This window comes from Littorina saxatilis, linkage group LG8 (assembly GCF_037325665.1).
Source record: "Littorina saxatilis isolate snail1 linkage group LG8, US_GU_Lsax_2.0, whole genome shotgun sequence".
NCBI classification, from domain to species: domain Eukaryota; kingdom Metazoa; phylum Mollusca; class Gastropoda; order Littorinimorpha; family Littorinidae; genus Littorina; species Littorina saxatilis.
Window position 1 is genome coordinate 18,811,144 of NC_090252.1, and position 15,000 is coordinate 18,826,143.

The 15,000-nt window shown below is 41.4% G+C and overlaps 1 protein-coding gene across 1 annotated transcript; it reads left to right on the forward strand.

The window, feature by feature from the left end:
* Positions 1-436: 436 nt before the first annotated feature.
* On the forward strand, positions 437-10,383 carry LOC138972983 (uncharacterized). The gene is made up of 7 exons (XM_070345644.1): positions 437-699; positions 3,543-3,669; positions 4,152-4,190; positions 4,906-4,959; positions 6,163-6,264; positions 8,029-8,241; positions 8,865-10,383. The coding sequence occupies exons 1-7, from the start codon at positions 469-471 to the stop codon at positions 9,119-9,121; spliced, it is 1,023 nt and encodes a 340-aa protein (XP_070201745.1). The 5' UTR covers positions 437-468; the 3' UTR covers positions 9,122-10,383.
* Positions 10,384-15,000: the final 4,617 nt, after the last annotated feature.

The window sequence follows — 15,000 nt, forward strand, 5'->3', positions numbered from 1 at the left end:
GTTTTGTTAAAATTTAAAAAAAATAAAAATAAAAAAAAAACACCGGTGTTTTTGCTGTTTGTGTTTGTATCCTGTCAGTTCATATACATTGTTATTTTGTTTCGTTGAACTATTTATCTGCTTTCTCGGGGGAGGATCGAGCTGCCATACAGTACGACGCTACCCAACATTTGCGTCTCCCCTGCATGCGCGTATTTTTTTTCTATGCCCTGAGACTTTCGCTGTCAGCTTGGAATCTTTATCGTGCGCATGCCTGCACACGGGGGTGTTCGGAGTGTCTGAAAAAAACCTCTGGGAAATAAACCCTTGCCGAACGTGGGGATCGAACCCATCCCGATAGCGGTAACTGGTTTTGAAGCCGGCGCTGCTACGGACTGTAGCCGGCCTTATCCCCGCCCTTATTAATAAATGTATTCATTTGTGTTTACAGAGCTGACAGCGGAGTTCATCAGTCACTCACCAGCCCACATGCTTCTCGTCACGTGTTCAAAGGAACCAGGTGAGACCGTCATCTCCATCCGCATCAACAACGGATCTAGCCGTGCAGGGGGAGACCTCCTGGCCTGGATCGGAGCCACAAAGAATATCCCCATGTTTGGCAACGGCAGCAAGAAGATAGATGACCGTTTCGTGTCCGGGCGGATTCAAAATGACGACCCCAATGGATCTAAGTTGCAGCTTCTGCTTGTGAAGCATCAGGTACGGAAATAATCTAAAAACCCCTTCATCCGTACCCCGGCCTCTATGACAGAGAGAGAGAGAGCAAGGGAAGCAATCCCATTAGCAATCTCATTAACAAGACATTGGTTATTTCCCTTAGACCATACTGGCACTCCCCCTCCTCTCTCCCCCTTCTCAATGTGATCTTAACTTCAGCTTTTGAACCATCAGAAATCGAAAGACCGTTTCGTGTTTGAGCGGATTCAAAATGACGACCCCAATGGATCTAAGTTTTTACTTCTGCTTGTGATGCATTAGGTACAGAATGAACCTACTCCCCACTCCCCCCTTCACACTCCCCCCCCCCCCCCCCAAGTTCTAAGTTGCAGCTTCTGAGCTAACAGGCATAGAGAGACCCCTTCCTACACCCCCTTCTTCCCTCTCTCATCTTCTCTCCTCCGTCTCCTCCCCCCCCCCCCCCCTCCTCTCCCCCCCCCCCCCCCCCCCCCCCCCCCCCCCCCGATTAGATACATGTCCGTAAGGAAAAAATACCGTAAATGCTTGATGATGACAGTCACAGTTTTGTTTAAGGTGCTTCCTGTGTCTTTTGTTTCAAAACCTACGCTTTCTTTACGTATGTCGAATATGCTTGAGATATGCAACTGAACAAAACACCTCACACTCGTCGGCGAAAGGAAGTACTTTGTCGGAATAATTGGACATTTGCAGACCATGGCTACTCGTTGCAACAGTTGAAAGTTTGCCGTAGTTTTTACATTTAGTCAAGTTTTGACTAAATGTTTTAACATAGAGGGGGGAATCGAGACGAGGGTCGTGGTGTATGTATGTGTGTGTGTGCGTGTCTGTGTGTGTGTGTGTGTGTGTGTGTCTGTCTGTCTGTGTGTGTGTGTTTGTGTGTGTAGAGCGATTCAGAGTAAACTACTGGACCGATCTTTATGACATTTTTCATGAAAGTTCCTGGGTATGATATCCCCATATGTGTTTTTCATTTTTTCGATAAATGTCTTTGATGACGTCATATCCGGCCTTTTTAAAAAGTTGAGGCGGCACTGTCACACCCTCATTTTTTAATCAAATTGATTGAAATTTTGGCCAAGCAATCTTCGACAAAGGCCAGACTTCTTTGGTATTGCATTTCAGCTTGGAGGCTTAAAAATTAATTAATGACTTTGGTCATTACAAATCTGAAAATTGTAATTAAAATCATTTTTTATAAAACGATCCAAAATTACGTTTATCGTATTCTTCATAATTTTCTGATTCCAAAAACATATAATTATGTTATATTCGGATTAAAAACAAGCTCTGAAAATTAAACATATAAAAATTATGATTAAGATTAAATTTCCGAAATCGATTTAAAAACAATTTCATCTTATTCCTTGTCCGTTCCCGATTCAAAAAACATATAGATATGATATGATTGGATTAAAAACACGTTCAGAGAGTTAACAAGAATAGAGATATAGAAAAGCGGGCTATCCTCCTCAGCGCAACCGCTACCGCGCTTTTCTGGATTGTTAATTTCACTGCCTTCGCCACGAGCGGTGGACAGACGATGCTACGAGTGTACGGTCTTGCGGAAAAAATGCTTTGCGTTCAGTTTCATTCTGTGAGTTCGACTGAGCTTGACTAAATGTTGTATGTTCGCCTTACGCGACTTGTTGAATTTAAACAAGAAGACAAAAAGAAAATCCAAGAAAGGTTTAGTATAATCTTGGAACGTTTTTAGTGTTGACAACATGTAGCATCCACTAGAAAGACCGGCACGGTTGGCCTAGTGGTAAGGCGTCCGCTCCGTGATCGGGAGGTCGTGTGTTCGAACCCCGGCCGGGTCATACCTAAGACTTTAAATTTGGCAATCTAGTGGCATTATGGGGTTAGTGCTAGGACTGGTTGGTCCGGTGTCAGAATAATGTGACTGGGTGAGACTTCTGTCTTGTGTGTGGCGCACGTTATATGTCAAAGCAGCACCGCCCTGATATGGCCCTTCGTGGTCGGCTGGGCGTTAAACAAACAAACAAAAATCCACTAGAAATCGATCTACCGACCTTGAAAATGGACGAACAAGATTCTTTTACAACAGTCAAATGCTAATGAAAGGATGAACTCTTTAGGCAGGTTGTTATATACACGCAAAGATCATCCCTCCACTTCAACACATACACAAAATTAAGAGACTGGATGCTTTCTGTGCGGCGTGGTGATTCTTGATGAAAACATTTCTGAACGGACATTAACAGCTTTTTGTAAAGTTAATTCTTAAAAAAAAAAAATGCCAACGTTCCAAAATTGTTGGAACGTTCTTATTGACAAGGATACGTTACACTCACAACTATGTTACAATCATTCATTCGCTCGGCTTCCTGGCGAGTGGGCGAAAACTGATTCCATCAAGCCAAGTTTGTGTGACTATTTGTTTGTCTGTTCACTTAAAAGACCGTTGGGTCGATATAATTATTTGTGATTATAACGTATTGTTGTCGATAACAACGTTCCAACAACTTAGCTTTCTTGGGTTTTTTTGTATTTAAAACAAAAAAAATTCAATCTGCACAGAAATCAGTACGAATTTTGATATTTGGTATTTGTCCAAGGAGAGGAATATTCCTATCCCATCTAAAAGCCTGGGCAAATTTGAGGTAGTGAGCCTAAACTTTTTCTCGAGAAGGAATGTGCTGAATCTATCTTTTCTCTTTGTCAATACGAATACAGACTTAAAAAAACACAAAACAAAGTTTTATTTTCCTTTACTCTAATGATCGAAAATGTGGGGTGGGCGTCTACTAAAAGTATTGCACCATGTGCGCAGATTTTTGGTTTGTTCCCCTCATGTCAGTTATTACTTCGTACGAATACAGACTTCCCGGGAGACGGTATACAGCTGCGTGATCAGCGTGATGGCTGGGCAAGGAAGTACGGACGAGCAACATTTCAAGGAAACGGTGAAGGTGCCCAGTGAGGAGGACTTCATTGAACCGGAGAAAGGTTAGTAGGCTATGTGTGCGTGCGTGTTAGAGGTATGTGGGGGTTGTGTGTGTGTGTGTGTGTGTGTGTGTGTGTGTGTGTGTGTGTGTGTGTGTATGTGTGTGTGTGTGTGTGTGTGTGTGTTTGTCGAAGAAGGGGAGTGTGTGTGTGTGTGTGTGTGTGTGTGTGGGTATGTGTGTGTGTGTGTGTGTGTGTGTGTGTTTGTGTGTGTGTGTGTGTGTGTGTGTGTGTGTGTGTGTGAGTAAGTGTGTGAGTGTGTGTGGGTGTGTGTGTGTGTGTATGTATGTACGTGTGTGTGCGTGCGTGCTTGTTTTTCGAAGAGGGAGACTGTGTATGTGTGTGTGTGTGTGTGTGTGTGTGTGTGTGTGTGTGTGTGTGGAGGGGGGAGGAGTATATTAAGTGGGAGTGTAATAATTATGTGAACTCTGGAATCATTTGAATATTAAGTGATTTTGTTTTCACAGTTTCTTGTCATTTTTCAGTGTCGACAGGAAAGCCAGCCCCGACAACAAGAAGTCCTGGTATGTTTCTCACCTTTTTTTCTTTTCTTTTCTGTTCGTTTCTCATTTTTCTGTTTTGTATATTTTATTCGTTTGTTTCTTTGTTACAGGCTTGCTTGCTTTCTTGCTTGATAGTATGAATGCGTTTACATTTTATACAGGATTTTAACATTAAAACAGACAGCTAAACATTTAGAGAGAGAGAGAGAGAGAGAGAGAGAGAGAGAGAGAGAGAGAGAGAGAGAGAGAGAGAGAGAGACAGACAGACAGACAGACAGACAGAGAGAGAGACAGACAGACAGACAGACAGACAGACAGACAGACAGACAGACAGACAGACATACAGACAGACAGACAGAGAGAGAGACTGACAGACAGACAGACAGACATACAGACAGACAGAGAGAAAGAGACAGAGACAGAGAGACAAAGACACAGTCAGAGAGAGAGAGAGACAGACATACAGACATACAGACAGACAAACAGACAGACAGACAGACAGACAGACAGACAGACAGAGAGAGTGAGAGTCTGACAGAAAGGCAGTAGTAAGACACAGAGAGAGAGAGAGGAAGGCAGAGACAAAGATAGCCAGGCAGAGACAGGCAGACATACACTCGCTCGCAGGCACTAGCACAAAATCCGCCCACACGCCACGTACACACACACCCACACGCATATATACATATATGACAGCTCTAAATATCATCTGATTTTTCTCTCTCACTTTTTTCAGAAGTTGAGAAAGATTCTGAACTACGCACTGGCAGCAGCGTGTTACACCCGGCAGGTGAGAACTTTAATGGACGAAATCCGGAAATGACTCTGTCGGGTTTGTATGAGCTGTGAAAGAGTGACTACTCTTGCTTTTAGTGAGGCAAGCTTTCTACACGCGCTTCTTGTCCACGTGTTTCAGACACGCCACTCGCTAGTAATTGGCCTATATTGTCACGTGGGAAAGTTTGACTTACTTAAAACCCGAGAGAGTTATGTCCGTACAACTTCTATTACGTCGAAATCATCTTTAGAACATAACTACGATTTTACTTGCTTTTTCGCGTGCTCTTTGTTTCTTTGTTGTTACTTGCTTTGGTTAGCCGTATGGCCTTGGCGTTGTTTGTTTACTCTGCTTGCTTGCTTGTTTGTTTGTATTTTGTTGTTTTGTTTTGTTTTGGGGTTTAGAGCAACGCATAGCAGTTTGCACTTGTGTGTGTGTGTTTGTGTGTGTGTGTGTGTGTGTGTGTGTGTGTGTGTGTGTGTGTGTGTGTGTGTGTGTGTGTGTGTGTGTGTGTGTGTGTGTGTGTGTGTGTGTGTGTGTGTGTGTGTGACCAGAAATTGTGAAAGAAACAATTGAAAGTCAGCAGATACTTTCTTCCGAGATTTGTTAAAATCTCTTAGCAGAGAAAGAGAGAGAAAAAAATATCCCTTCATAGACAGACTATTGGGAGCATCAGACTCTCCTCAAGGGGGACCGAGATTTACAATGCAAAGTCCCTTTGTGGGGGACGTATTTCAAGGAAATCTAGTCCTGAGGAGGACCATTGTTTTTGTACCTAGACCAGACACGTGTTTCGACACTATTGTGTCTCATCAGTGGTCAGGTGGTACTGATGGCGAGAGTTGTCAACCCATGGTATCCAACTAAGAAGCAAACCCCTCTCTGAATGGTAGCTTCTGTTGGCATGGGAGACTACCCTCATCTGACAACCCCAAGGGGATATCTGTGAAGGGAAACACTTTGATTTAAGGCCAACGTGTGGAATTGATATTTATTAAGAAAGAATTTAGAAATATATACATGTGTGTGTGTGTGTGTGTGTGTGTGTGTGTGTGTGTGTGTGTGTGTGTGTGTGTGTGTGTGTGTGTGTGTGTGTGTGTGTGTGTGTGTGTGTGTTTCACAGACTCATATGATAGTAGTCTCAACATTAGTAATGGACCCACGTGGAAGTCTATCATATTACAAGTTGGTAATCCAAAAATGTCTTTCCTTCAGTGCTGAATGCGGGTATTCCGATGCCTGTGCTGATAGTCCTGCTCGTGCTGATAACACTGCTACTGGTCGTCACTTCAGCGTTGGTGCTGCAGAAGTTTAGAGGTGAGGCACTGCAACCATTTAACCGTATTTGTTTTAATGCAAGCTAACATGTAAACCAAACTAAAAACCAAACAAAACGTTAAGCAACAGAACCACACACACACACAAACACATTTTTGTTCCTCATCTCCTCTCATCTCCTATCATCTCAGCTCATCATTCTCCTCTCCTATCATCTCAAATCATCTCACATGTCGGTGCTGCGCCAACCCTGTCCCCTGCACTGCCTCCCTCTTTATCTAATCTCATCTTGCCTTATCTTTCTTATCTTATCTTATCTGATCTGATCTTGTCTTATCTTATCCTGTCTTATCTTATACTATCCAATTCTATTTTATCCTATCTTACCTTACCTTACCTTACCTTACCATACCTGTACCTTACATTACCATACCTGTACCTTACCTTTATTCTACCTTATATGACCTTAACTTAACTTACCTTAGCCTACCGTTACCTTATCTTATCATATCTAACCTTACCTTTACCTTTATCTTAGCTTTATTCTACCTTATATGACCTTAACTTAACTTACCTTACCTTACCTGAATTTATCTTACCTTACCATACCCTACCTTACCCTAACATAAATTATCTTACCTTACCTTACCTTACCTTATCCCATCTAATCCTATCTTATCTTACCTTACCTTACCTTACCTTACCTTATCTTACCTTACCTTAACTTACCGTATCTTATCTTATCTTATCTTAGGCACACAAAAAATAGGTCTGTTTACGGTAACATAAAGTGAAACAAGTCGCGTAAGGCGAAAATACAATATTTAGTCAAGTAGCTGTCGAACTCACAGAACACGTGGAATTGACAAGAAGAGCGGGGTATTCGTTGCGCTGAGAAGGATAGCACGCTTTTCTGTACCTCTCTTTGTTTTAACTTTCTGAGCGTGTTTTTAATCCAAACATATCATATCTATATATTTTTGGAATCAGGAACCGACAAGGAATAAGATGAAAGTGTTTTTAAATTGATTTCGAAAAAAAAAATTTGATAATAATTTTTATATATTTAATTTTCAGAGCTTGTTTTTAATCCGAATATAACATATTTATATGTTTTTGGAATCAGAAAATGATGGAGAATAAGATAAACGTAAATTTGGATCGTTTTATACATTTTTATTTTTTTTTACAATTTTCAGATTTTTAATGACCAAAGTCATTAATTAATTTTTAAGCCACCAAGCTGAAATGCAATACCGAACCCCGGGCTTCGTTGAAGAGTACTTGACCAAAATTTCAACCAATTTGGTTGAAAAATGAGGGCGTGACAGTGCCGCCTCAACTTTCACGAAAAGCCGGATATGACGTCATCAAAGACATTTATCAAAAAAATGAAAAAAACGTTCGGGGATTTCATACCCAGGAACTCTCATGTCAAATTTCATAAAGATCGGTCCAGTAGTTTAGTCTGAATCGCTCTACACACACACACACACACACGCACGCACACACATACGCACATACACCACGACCCTCGTTTCGATTCCCCCTCGATGTTAAAATATTTAGTCAAAACTTGACTAAATATAAAAAATAGGGTCGGTAGGTCGGGATTTTTTTTCTTTTTTTCTTCTCCAAAAAACCATATTTTTACCTTATTTTGCAAAAAAAACACAAAGATTTTTTTTTCCCCCAAATGCCAAAAAAAAGTCTAGGGTCGCGCGAAAAAAATAGGGTCGGTCGGGTTACCGTAAACAGACTATTTTTTTGGGGGGCCTTATCTTATCTTGTCTCACCACACAGGTCGGTGCTGCGCCAGCGCCAGCCCCTACCCTGTCTCCCACTACACCCTATCTACGGCGGAGGGTCTACCTGCTTGGGACGGAATCAAGGGAGGCGACCCCCTGCGACACCTGAGGAGCCACTACAGCCTCCCCCGCCCCCTCCACCCTCCGCCCCCTCCCCCTCTCCCCAAACTGCACCGCAGCAAGAGCAGTGCGAGCGGAGAATATGCTTGTAAGTTGTTGAATTGTCTAGGGATTAGTTTGTTTGAGGGAGGTGGAGGGGGGTGAGGGGTGGGGTGGGGTGGGGGCCTGGGGTAGGGGGGTGGGGGGTGGGTGCGTTTGGGGATTTGGAGTTCGTAGTGGTAATGTTAATAGTAGTCAGTGTTTGTGTGTGTGTGTGTGTGTGTGTGTGTGTGTGTGTGTGTGTGTGTGTGTGTGTGTGTGTGTGTGTGTGTGTGTGTCTGTCTGTCTGTCTGTCTATCTGCCACTCTGCAGACTGTCTGTTTGTCTGACTGACTCTCCGTTTGTCCATCGGCTGGTCTTTCTGTCAGTGTTTAAGTTAAATGCGCCCGAGCCAGCACGCTATCTACAGAATTCATTCTCCTTCCAAATAAGAGACCCGCAGCAGATATTGAAACGGAATTTCTACGATCACATGATTATCTTACCAATCAACCAGGTGGTATAGGCAAACCAGTTTATCATGGTGTGTTTGTGTGTTTGATTTTAAAAGCATTTGTTTCGCATATCGTTTGTTTGCTTGTTTTGGAATCGGTAAAACAGCGCTCTGCCTCATTGGTTTACAGATTGTTACACTTGAAAATGTTTGAGTAATTACTGTTCCTCTCGTTACAGCCGGTTCATGCGGCGTACCACCGGGCCTGTATCGTACGTACCACTACACCACCCCCTATGACGCCATCGAAGACGGAGAGCTGTCATTGCTGAACACGTCAGCACACATTGACGTCACGCCCGCTCTGCCCCCAGAGCCAGCGGGTGAAGCAGCCTACAAGATCCCCAGGGTCGAGGCCGAAGCCCAGACGCAGGGTCAAGGTCACTCCATGTTTGTTAGCATGCCCTTGAAAGACTCTGGGTTTGAATTGGAGTGAGCGTTGACCTTGAAAACTTACTGAGTTTGAAATTCGTAAACATTAGCTGCCTCTCGTCTCAAAGACAACGACATCTGCTGTTGAAACACACTCCTAGTATTCAAGGTTGGCAGAAAGAGGTTGTCGCCGAAGGAGTTTACTTTCATAGAATGTTGTTACAACGGGAACAGAGGATGCTACGAAAATATGTTTTTTTTTTCTGAAGGGTAATAACTGCCGCCATTGCGAAGACCATTTTCACGACACGAAGAATAAAGGTCGCTTTGGAAACTCTTTGCTTTTGGAATTAGTTGAAACTCGTTTGAACAGGTTCTGCGTTCAAAACGAGAAGAAAGCAGCTTGTTGAGAAACAATGCGTCTGACATGGGATGATTGAAAGCAGTTTGTGATGGACATGAAGTGAAAGGAGCTTTTTGAATAGACACTGCAGTAGACATGGTAGGAATGAATGCAGCTTTGAATAGACACTGTGTTGGACAAAGTAGGAGGGAGTGTAGCTTTGGATACAAACTACGTTTTACATATGGTATGAACGAATGCAGGTTTCTATAGACTGCGTTCGACAGGAAATGAATGCAACATCGAATAAACCATGCGTTCGACATGGAATGAACGCTGCCTTGGAAAGCCCCTGCGTTTGATTGCTGCAGCTTAAACAAGACCCTGCGTTCAAAATGGAAGGAATGCAGTTGTGGGTAAACTCTGCGTTCGACATGGACTGAATGCAGCTTCAGACTGACCGTGCGTTCGACATGAAATGAATGCAGCTTCAGACTGACCGTGCGTTCGACATGAAATGAATGCAGCTTCAGACTGACCGTGCGTTCGACATGAAAAGCCAATTAATTTGATGTCTTAAAACGTGTTTTTCATTTTGAATGCTATTGATTTTATTCTGAAATCTCAAAATTACTTTGATGGCGGATCTTGGACTTGTGTGAACTATGCATTGAAAGGATTCCCTCTAGTTTTACTTATAATAATCAACGATTTTTGTTGATGAGTGTGTACCAGACTATTATGTATACTTGCAAAGGCAGCCCCGTTTATTGTTTTGTCCATATCTGATCATGAAATCGCACGTACACGCGCTCTTGCCTTCTGTACTGCCAATTGACGAGAGAGAAAAAGAAATTGCACCATTGGCGATCTTTGTTGATATCAGACCCACAATGACATTGCCTTTTTCCTTTGTATGTGTTTTACTTTGGTTTCATTTCTTTGTAATTGTTTTGTTTTCTTATTTCTTTTTTTTTTTTTTTTTTTTTTTTTTTTTACTTAAAAAAAAGTAGGTTAGTGTGATGCTTGCATTGGCGTTATAGTTGAACATAGACGCACCTTCCATTTGGTAGCCTGCAGCTGATGGAATAGCCTTTTAGCTTTTTAATTAAACGATTGTTGTTTTTTTGTATTAATAAGGCTGCATACAAATTAACCACTGGGTCGACCGAACGACAAAAGATGCTTGTCAAAAGACAACGACAAAAAGAAGAACAAGGTTATAATTATATTAAACTTTCCTTTAGATGTGCGAAATAACACAAGGTTATCATTTACTTTGTTGTTTTTAATTCGTGGGCCTCACAAGTTAACTTTCTCGTGACCATGGTGATTCCATGGAATTCAGTGTCAAGATGCAGCATAGTGTTCTTTAGAGTTGCCAATAACCTATGTTATCTGTAGGTGGTTTGTTGTCCCAAAGCACAGTAAATACCAGGGGCGGACGAGGGGGGGGGGGTTTCCTGGGGGTTTCCGGACCCCCCCCCCCAGCCAAAAAATAAAAATATTTTTGTGTTTTTTTGGGGTTGAGTTTCAATTTTTGGGGTATTAATCAGTGACAAAATCTGCTGCCTGAAACTGGTAATGATCCTCCTCAGAATGCACCAGATTGCACCATTTTGCATCCTTTTTTTCAAAATTTTCCGGGGGGGCATGCCCCCGGACCCCCCTAGCAAGCTAGGCGCTTCGCGCCTTCACACCCATATCTTCACAATATACTTTTGGAAACCCCCCCCATAAAACGAACTGATCCGCCCCTCAATACCCATGTCCATTTGGCGTGTAACTGAACAAAACATATTGTATTACAAATTCCAATCAAACACGCAGACGGAAGAGAAAGAAAGGGATCAAGAAAGAGAGAGAGAGGGCGAATGAAAGGGTTATACATTTACAGAAGGCGACATCACAATAAAAACCCTTCCGAAATAGTACCCGCTGATGGGACACGAAAAAGAAGTCTGATCTCCTTAAAAAAAAATTAAATAAAAAAAATAACCAAATCAAAGCACAGTGAATCCGTTATGAAACTGAAGACATGACGTTTTTGGGTTGATTGGATGGTTGGTTGGTTGGTTGATCGTTTGTTTGGCAATTGGGATTTCTGTACTTTTTGTTATGTTCATCTGCATCTCTTTTCCTGTTCATACAAGCTAGCAGTCATAGCAGCTGACACCTAACCAATATTTTGGTTGTTATGTACATAGAGGATTGAAATATGTTATACATACACGTTATTTGTGTACGTTGATGCGATTTGTGTTGTTATATATGGTAACAATTACTTTGACGTTGACAATTTTGTGATTTGGAAGGAGAAAAATATAGAGAAGATAACTATAATGAATGTAATTATGATATCCTTGGTGGATTCTCAGAATTTGATAATTGTTGACATTTAGCAATGTGTCCACCTGTGTCAGGTACCCCCCGCGGGTTAGGGGGAATCCCATATTGGTTGGGACGAGAAAGAATTTACCCGATGCTCCCCAGCATGTCGTAAGAGGCGACCAACGGATTCTGTTTCTCCTTTTACCCTTGTTAAGTGTTTCTTGAATAGAATATAGTCAATGTTTGTAAAGATTTTAGTCAAGCAGTATGTAAGAAATGTTGTCCTTTGTACTGGAAACTTGCATTCTCCCAGTAAGGTCATATATTGTACTACGTTGCAAGCCCCTGGAGCAATTGTTTGATTAGTGCTTTTGTGAACAAGAAACAAATAACAAGTGGCTCTATCCCATCTCCCCCCTTTCCCCTATCCCATCTCCCCCCTTTCCCCGTCGCGATATAACCTTGAATGGTTGAAAACGACGTTAAACACCAAATAAAGAAAGAAAGAACATGTGTCAGGTTATGTTTATTTTTTCCCTCGCAGACAGATGATGTGATGGTTTTCGTGATGGTTAACACGAAAGTGAGTGTATCTTTAAAGGGTTAACATTATTTGATATTTTCTTTTCGTCCATCCTAGGCATCAATGTGGCCATGCACTGAGTTTCCACTTTCTTAACACAGTTTTTTGTTCTAGATCTTATTCAATTATGGAGTGCAGTGCATATCCTTTCGTAATAATGAGTGTATTTTCACATAATATGATTATACTCACACACACACACACACACACACACACACACACACACACACACACACACACACACACACACACACACACACACACACACACAACTGTATATGATTACGTGAAGCACATACTTTGGCAGCATGGCATGGGAAGTGAATCAAATCAACAATCAAACTTATCAGTTGGAAAAGCTGCGCAGATTTGTATGCAGATTATAACGTTGAATCGTCCATGAGGTCTATTTTCTTTTGTGAAAAATGGCTGTATTCTGACACGGGTTCAAGTTATGTTTGTTGAGATGTGAAACATTTGTTTATATTCCTTTTTTTGTCGATAATATTGAACTTTAGCGTTGTAACTTCAGGGAAGTTGTTCAGATGCATTCTAAGCATCTCAATTTGCGTGACTTGCTGTTCAAGTCATAACACACACACACAAATTAAATATGCTATCAGTTATGTGAAAGGAAATGACAAACATCGTTTTATTTGCATCTGGTTTATCAGGACAGTATCGGCATAGCCACTTTGAGGACGAAAACCACAGGTAACGCTGGGCGAACAAGGCAATCAGAAGCATTCTTTTTCTTTAAACAAGACCAACAATGACCAAATTATACACACATTTACATTTCTTTCTGTCCATTCATGCCACACGAGTCATTATTTTGTATTGCTAAAAAAAAAAAGACTTATATCTGATATTGCAATAATGGTCCTTAATAGTGAGCTTTGAATTTACAACGTTGAAGTTCAAAAGCACCCCTTTAGTTTGGGTAGAAAAATCGTGTATTTACGTATAACATATCTGTATTGACGAAGTATGTACAACATACGGCAGCCAGCCTTTTCTAGTTGCTGTTATCAGTATTGCATTTTCCGACCCGTAGTGTGTTCCTCACGTTTACCTAACCATTTTTGTGTCCACTCGGTTGCAACAATTCATGAAGTTTTTAATATCATGTCATGCTATTTCATGTCATTTCATTTCATTACAAAAATTATCGTCCGTTGCTGTGAAATGTTGGCTGCCTCCGCCCATTTGAAAACTAGCAGCAACACTTTAGCAGCAGAACAATGATGACTGTGTGTGAGAGTGATAAAGAAAGACCAAACAATATTGTACTTATGTGTTCACGAAGAATACGAAACAAATAACAGCAACGTTTCAACCATTTTTATTTTGTTTATGTGCCTGAAGAAGACCCGAGGGTTGAAACGTACGTTGCTGTTGTTTGTTTCGTATTCTTCGTGAGTACAGTACGTTTTGATCGTTTTATTAAGCAACACTACAACTCTCCTTATCATACAGTGGCTGAAATAGCCGCCTCTGAGTTTTGACATATATCAGGATTATCTACATATTTCATCTCCCTACGATGTCATACATTCGATATTTTGGAAGTGTTGGGACTTTGTACCAGAGAGGTTGACACTTTAATGGAATGCAGATTGACTCAGGCACCCACACTACCATTAACTGTCCCATATTTTCGTTGTTTTTGATGTCACAACCCAGAGGTTTTAGGTATTCTTCAAGAATGTCTATTTGAGACCCTCCACCACGAAATGAGTCGCATGTCCCCTCGCGCGGTTCTGCGCAAGGCCTAATATAAGTCCGGGGAGTGTCTGGTAACAGTCTGAGGGTCACCTTAGTAACAGGCTTATAACTCAAACAGTTTTTGATCTTGTCTAAAACGGTTTTCACCACTGGATAGAGCATACCAAACTCTTTAGGAAAATGTAACAATATGAAAATCGTGCAAAGGTGACATGCGACTCATTCTGTGGTGGAGGGTCACATATTGTGATCATGAAAATGGTGAATAAACTCGATAAGCACACACATACAATAAAACATATACTCGGGGTGCCCATGCTTTTAAAGAAGCCAAACACTTTGTTTACATACACACATGGAAACCAACAGAAAAATCTTTGCGTGCTTATGTTGAAAGGACATAGGGTATCAAATTCACTCCATTATACGTTTACGACTGTTGCATTTATTTCGTAATTGTACAACTATTGTTAGATGCTCATTGTTTTGTTTATTTCTTAAAGTCCTACAGTCATTTCCGTGTAAACCATTCGGCTTATAATTACCTTCTCGGATTAGGCCAGGCTTTTGAGTGGGATGAGGCCACCCCTCCACTTTGTCACATACCAAATATTAAAAACCCTGAAAACGTTCTGTGCTGAGTGGGAATGTTTTTTATAAATTAATGTTTCAAATCCATTGTGAGAGCCTCCGGCGTACAGCAGCCTTCATCAGGGCCTCCGGAGTTGCTGTCTGAGCGAACGACGAAATCCATTGTCAGTTTGAAAAATCAACTCATCCAAAAATTCAACTCTGCAAAGGAAGAAGGCAGGATGCTCATTCTTAGTATGTTTCCAAATGGAGGGAAGGTTTTATCTCATGTCACAAGCCTTGTCAGATATGTGAGCAGAACTGTCTTCACGCGAAGGACTGTGAATGTGATAGTTACTTTCTCTATTTATCAATCAATCAATCAATG

Excerpts from the sequence above, each read along its gene's own strand:
- LOC138972983 (XM_070345644.1), top strand. The coding sequence starts at position 469 with ATGCTTCTCGTCACGTGTTCAAAGGAACCAGGTGAGACCGTCATCTCC. Across the intron at positions 700-3,542 it reads TTCTGCTTGTGAAGCATCAG|ACTTCCCGGGAGACGGTATA; the intron begins GTACGGAAATAA and ends GTACGAATACAG. Across the intron at positions 4,191-4,905 it reads CCCGACAACAAGAAGTCCTG|AAGTTGAGAAAGATTCTGAA; the intron begins GTATGTTTCTCA and ends CACTTTTTTCAG.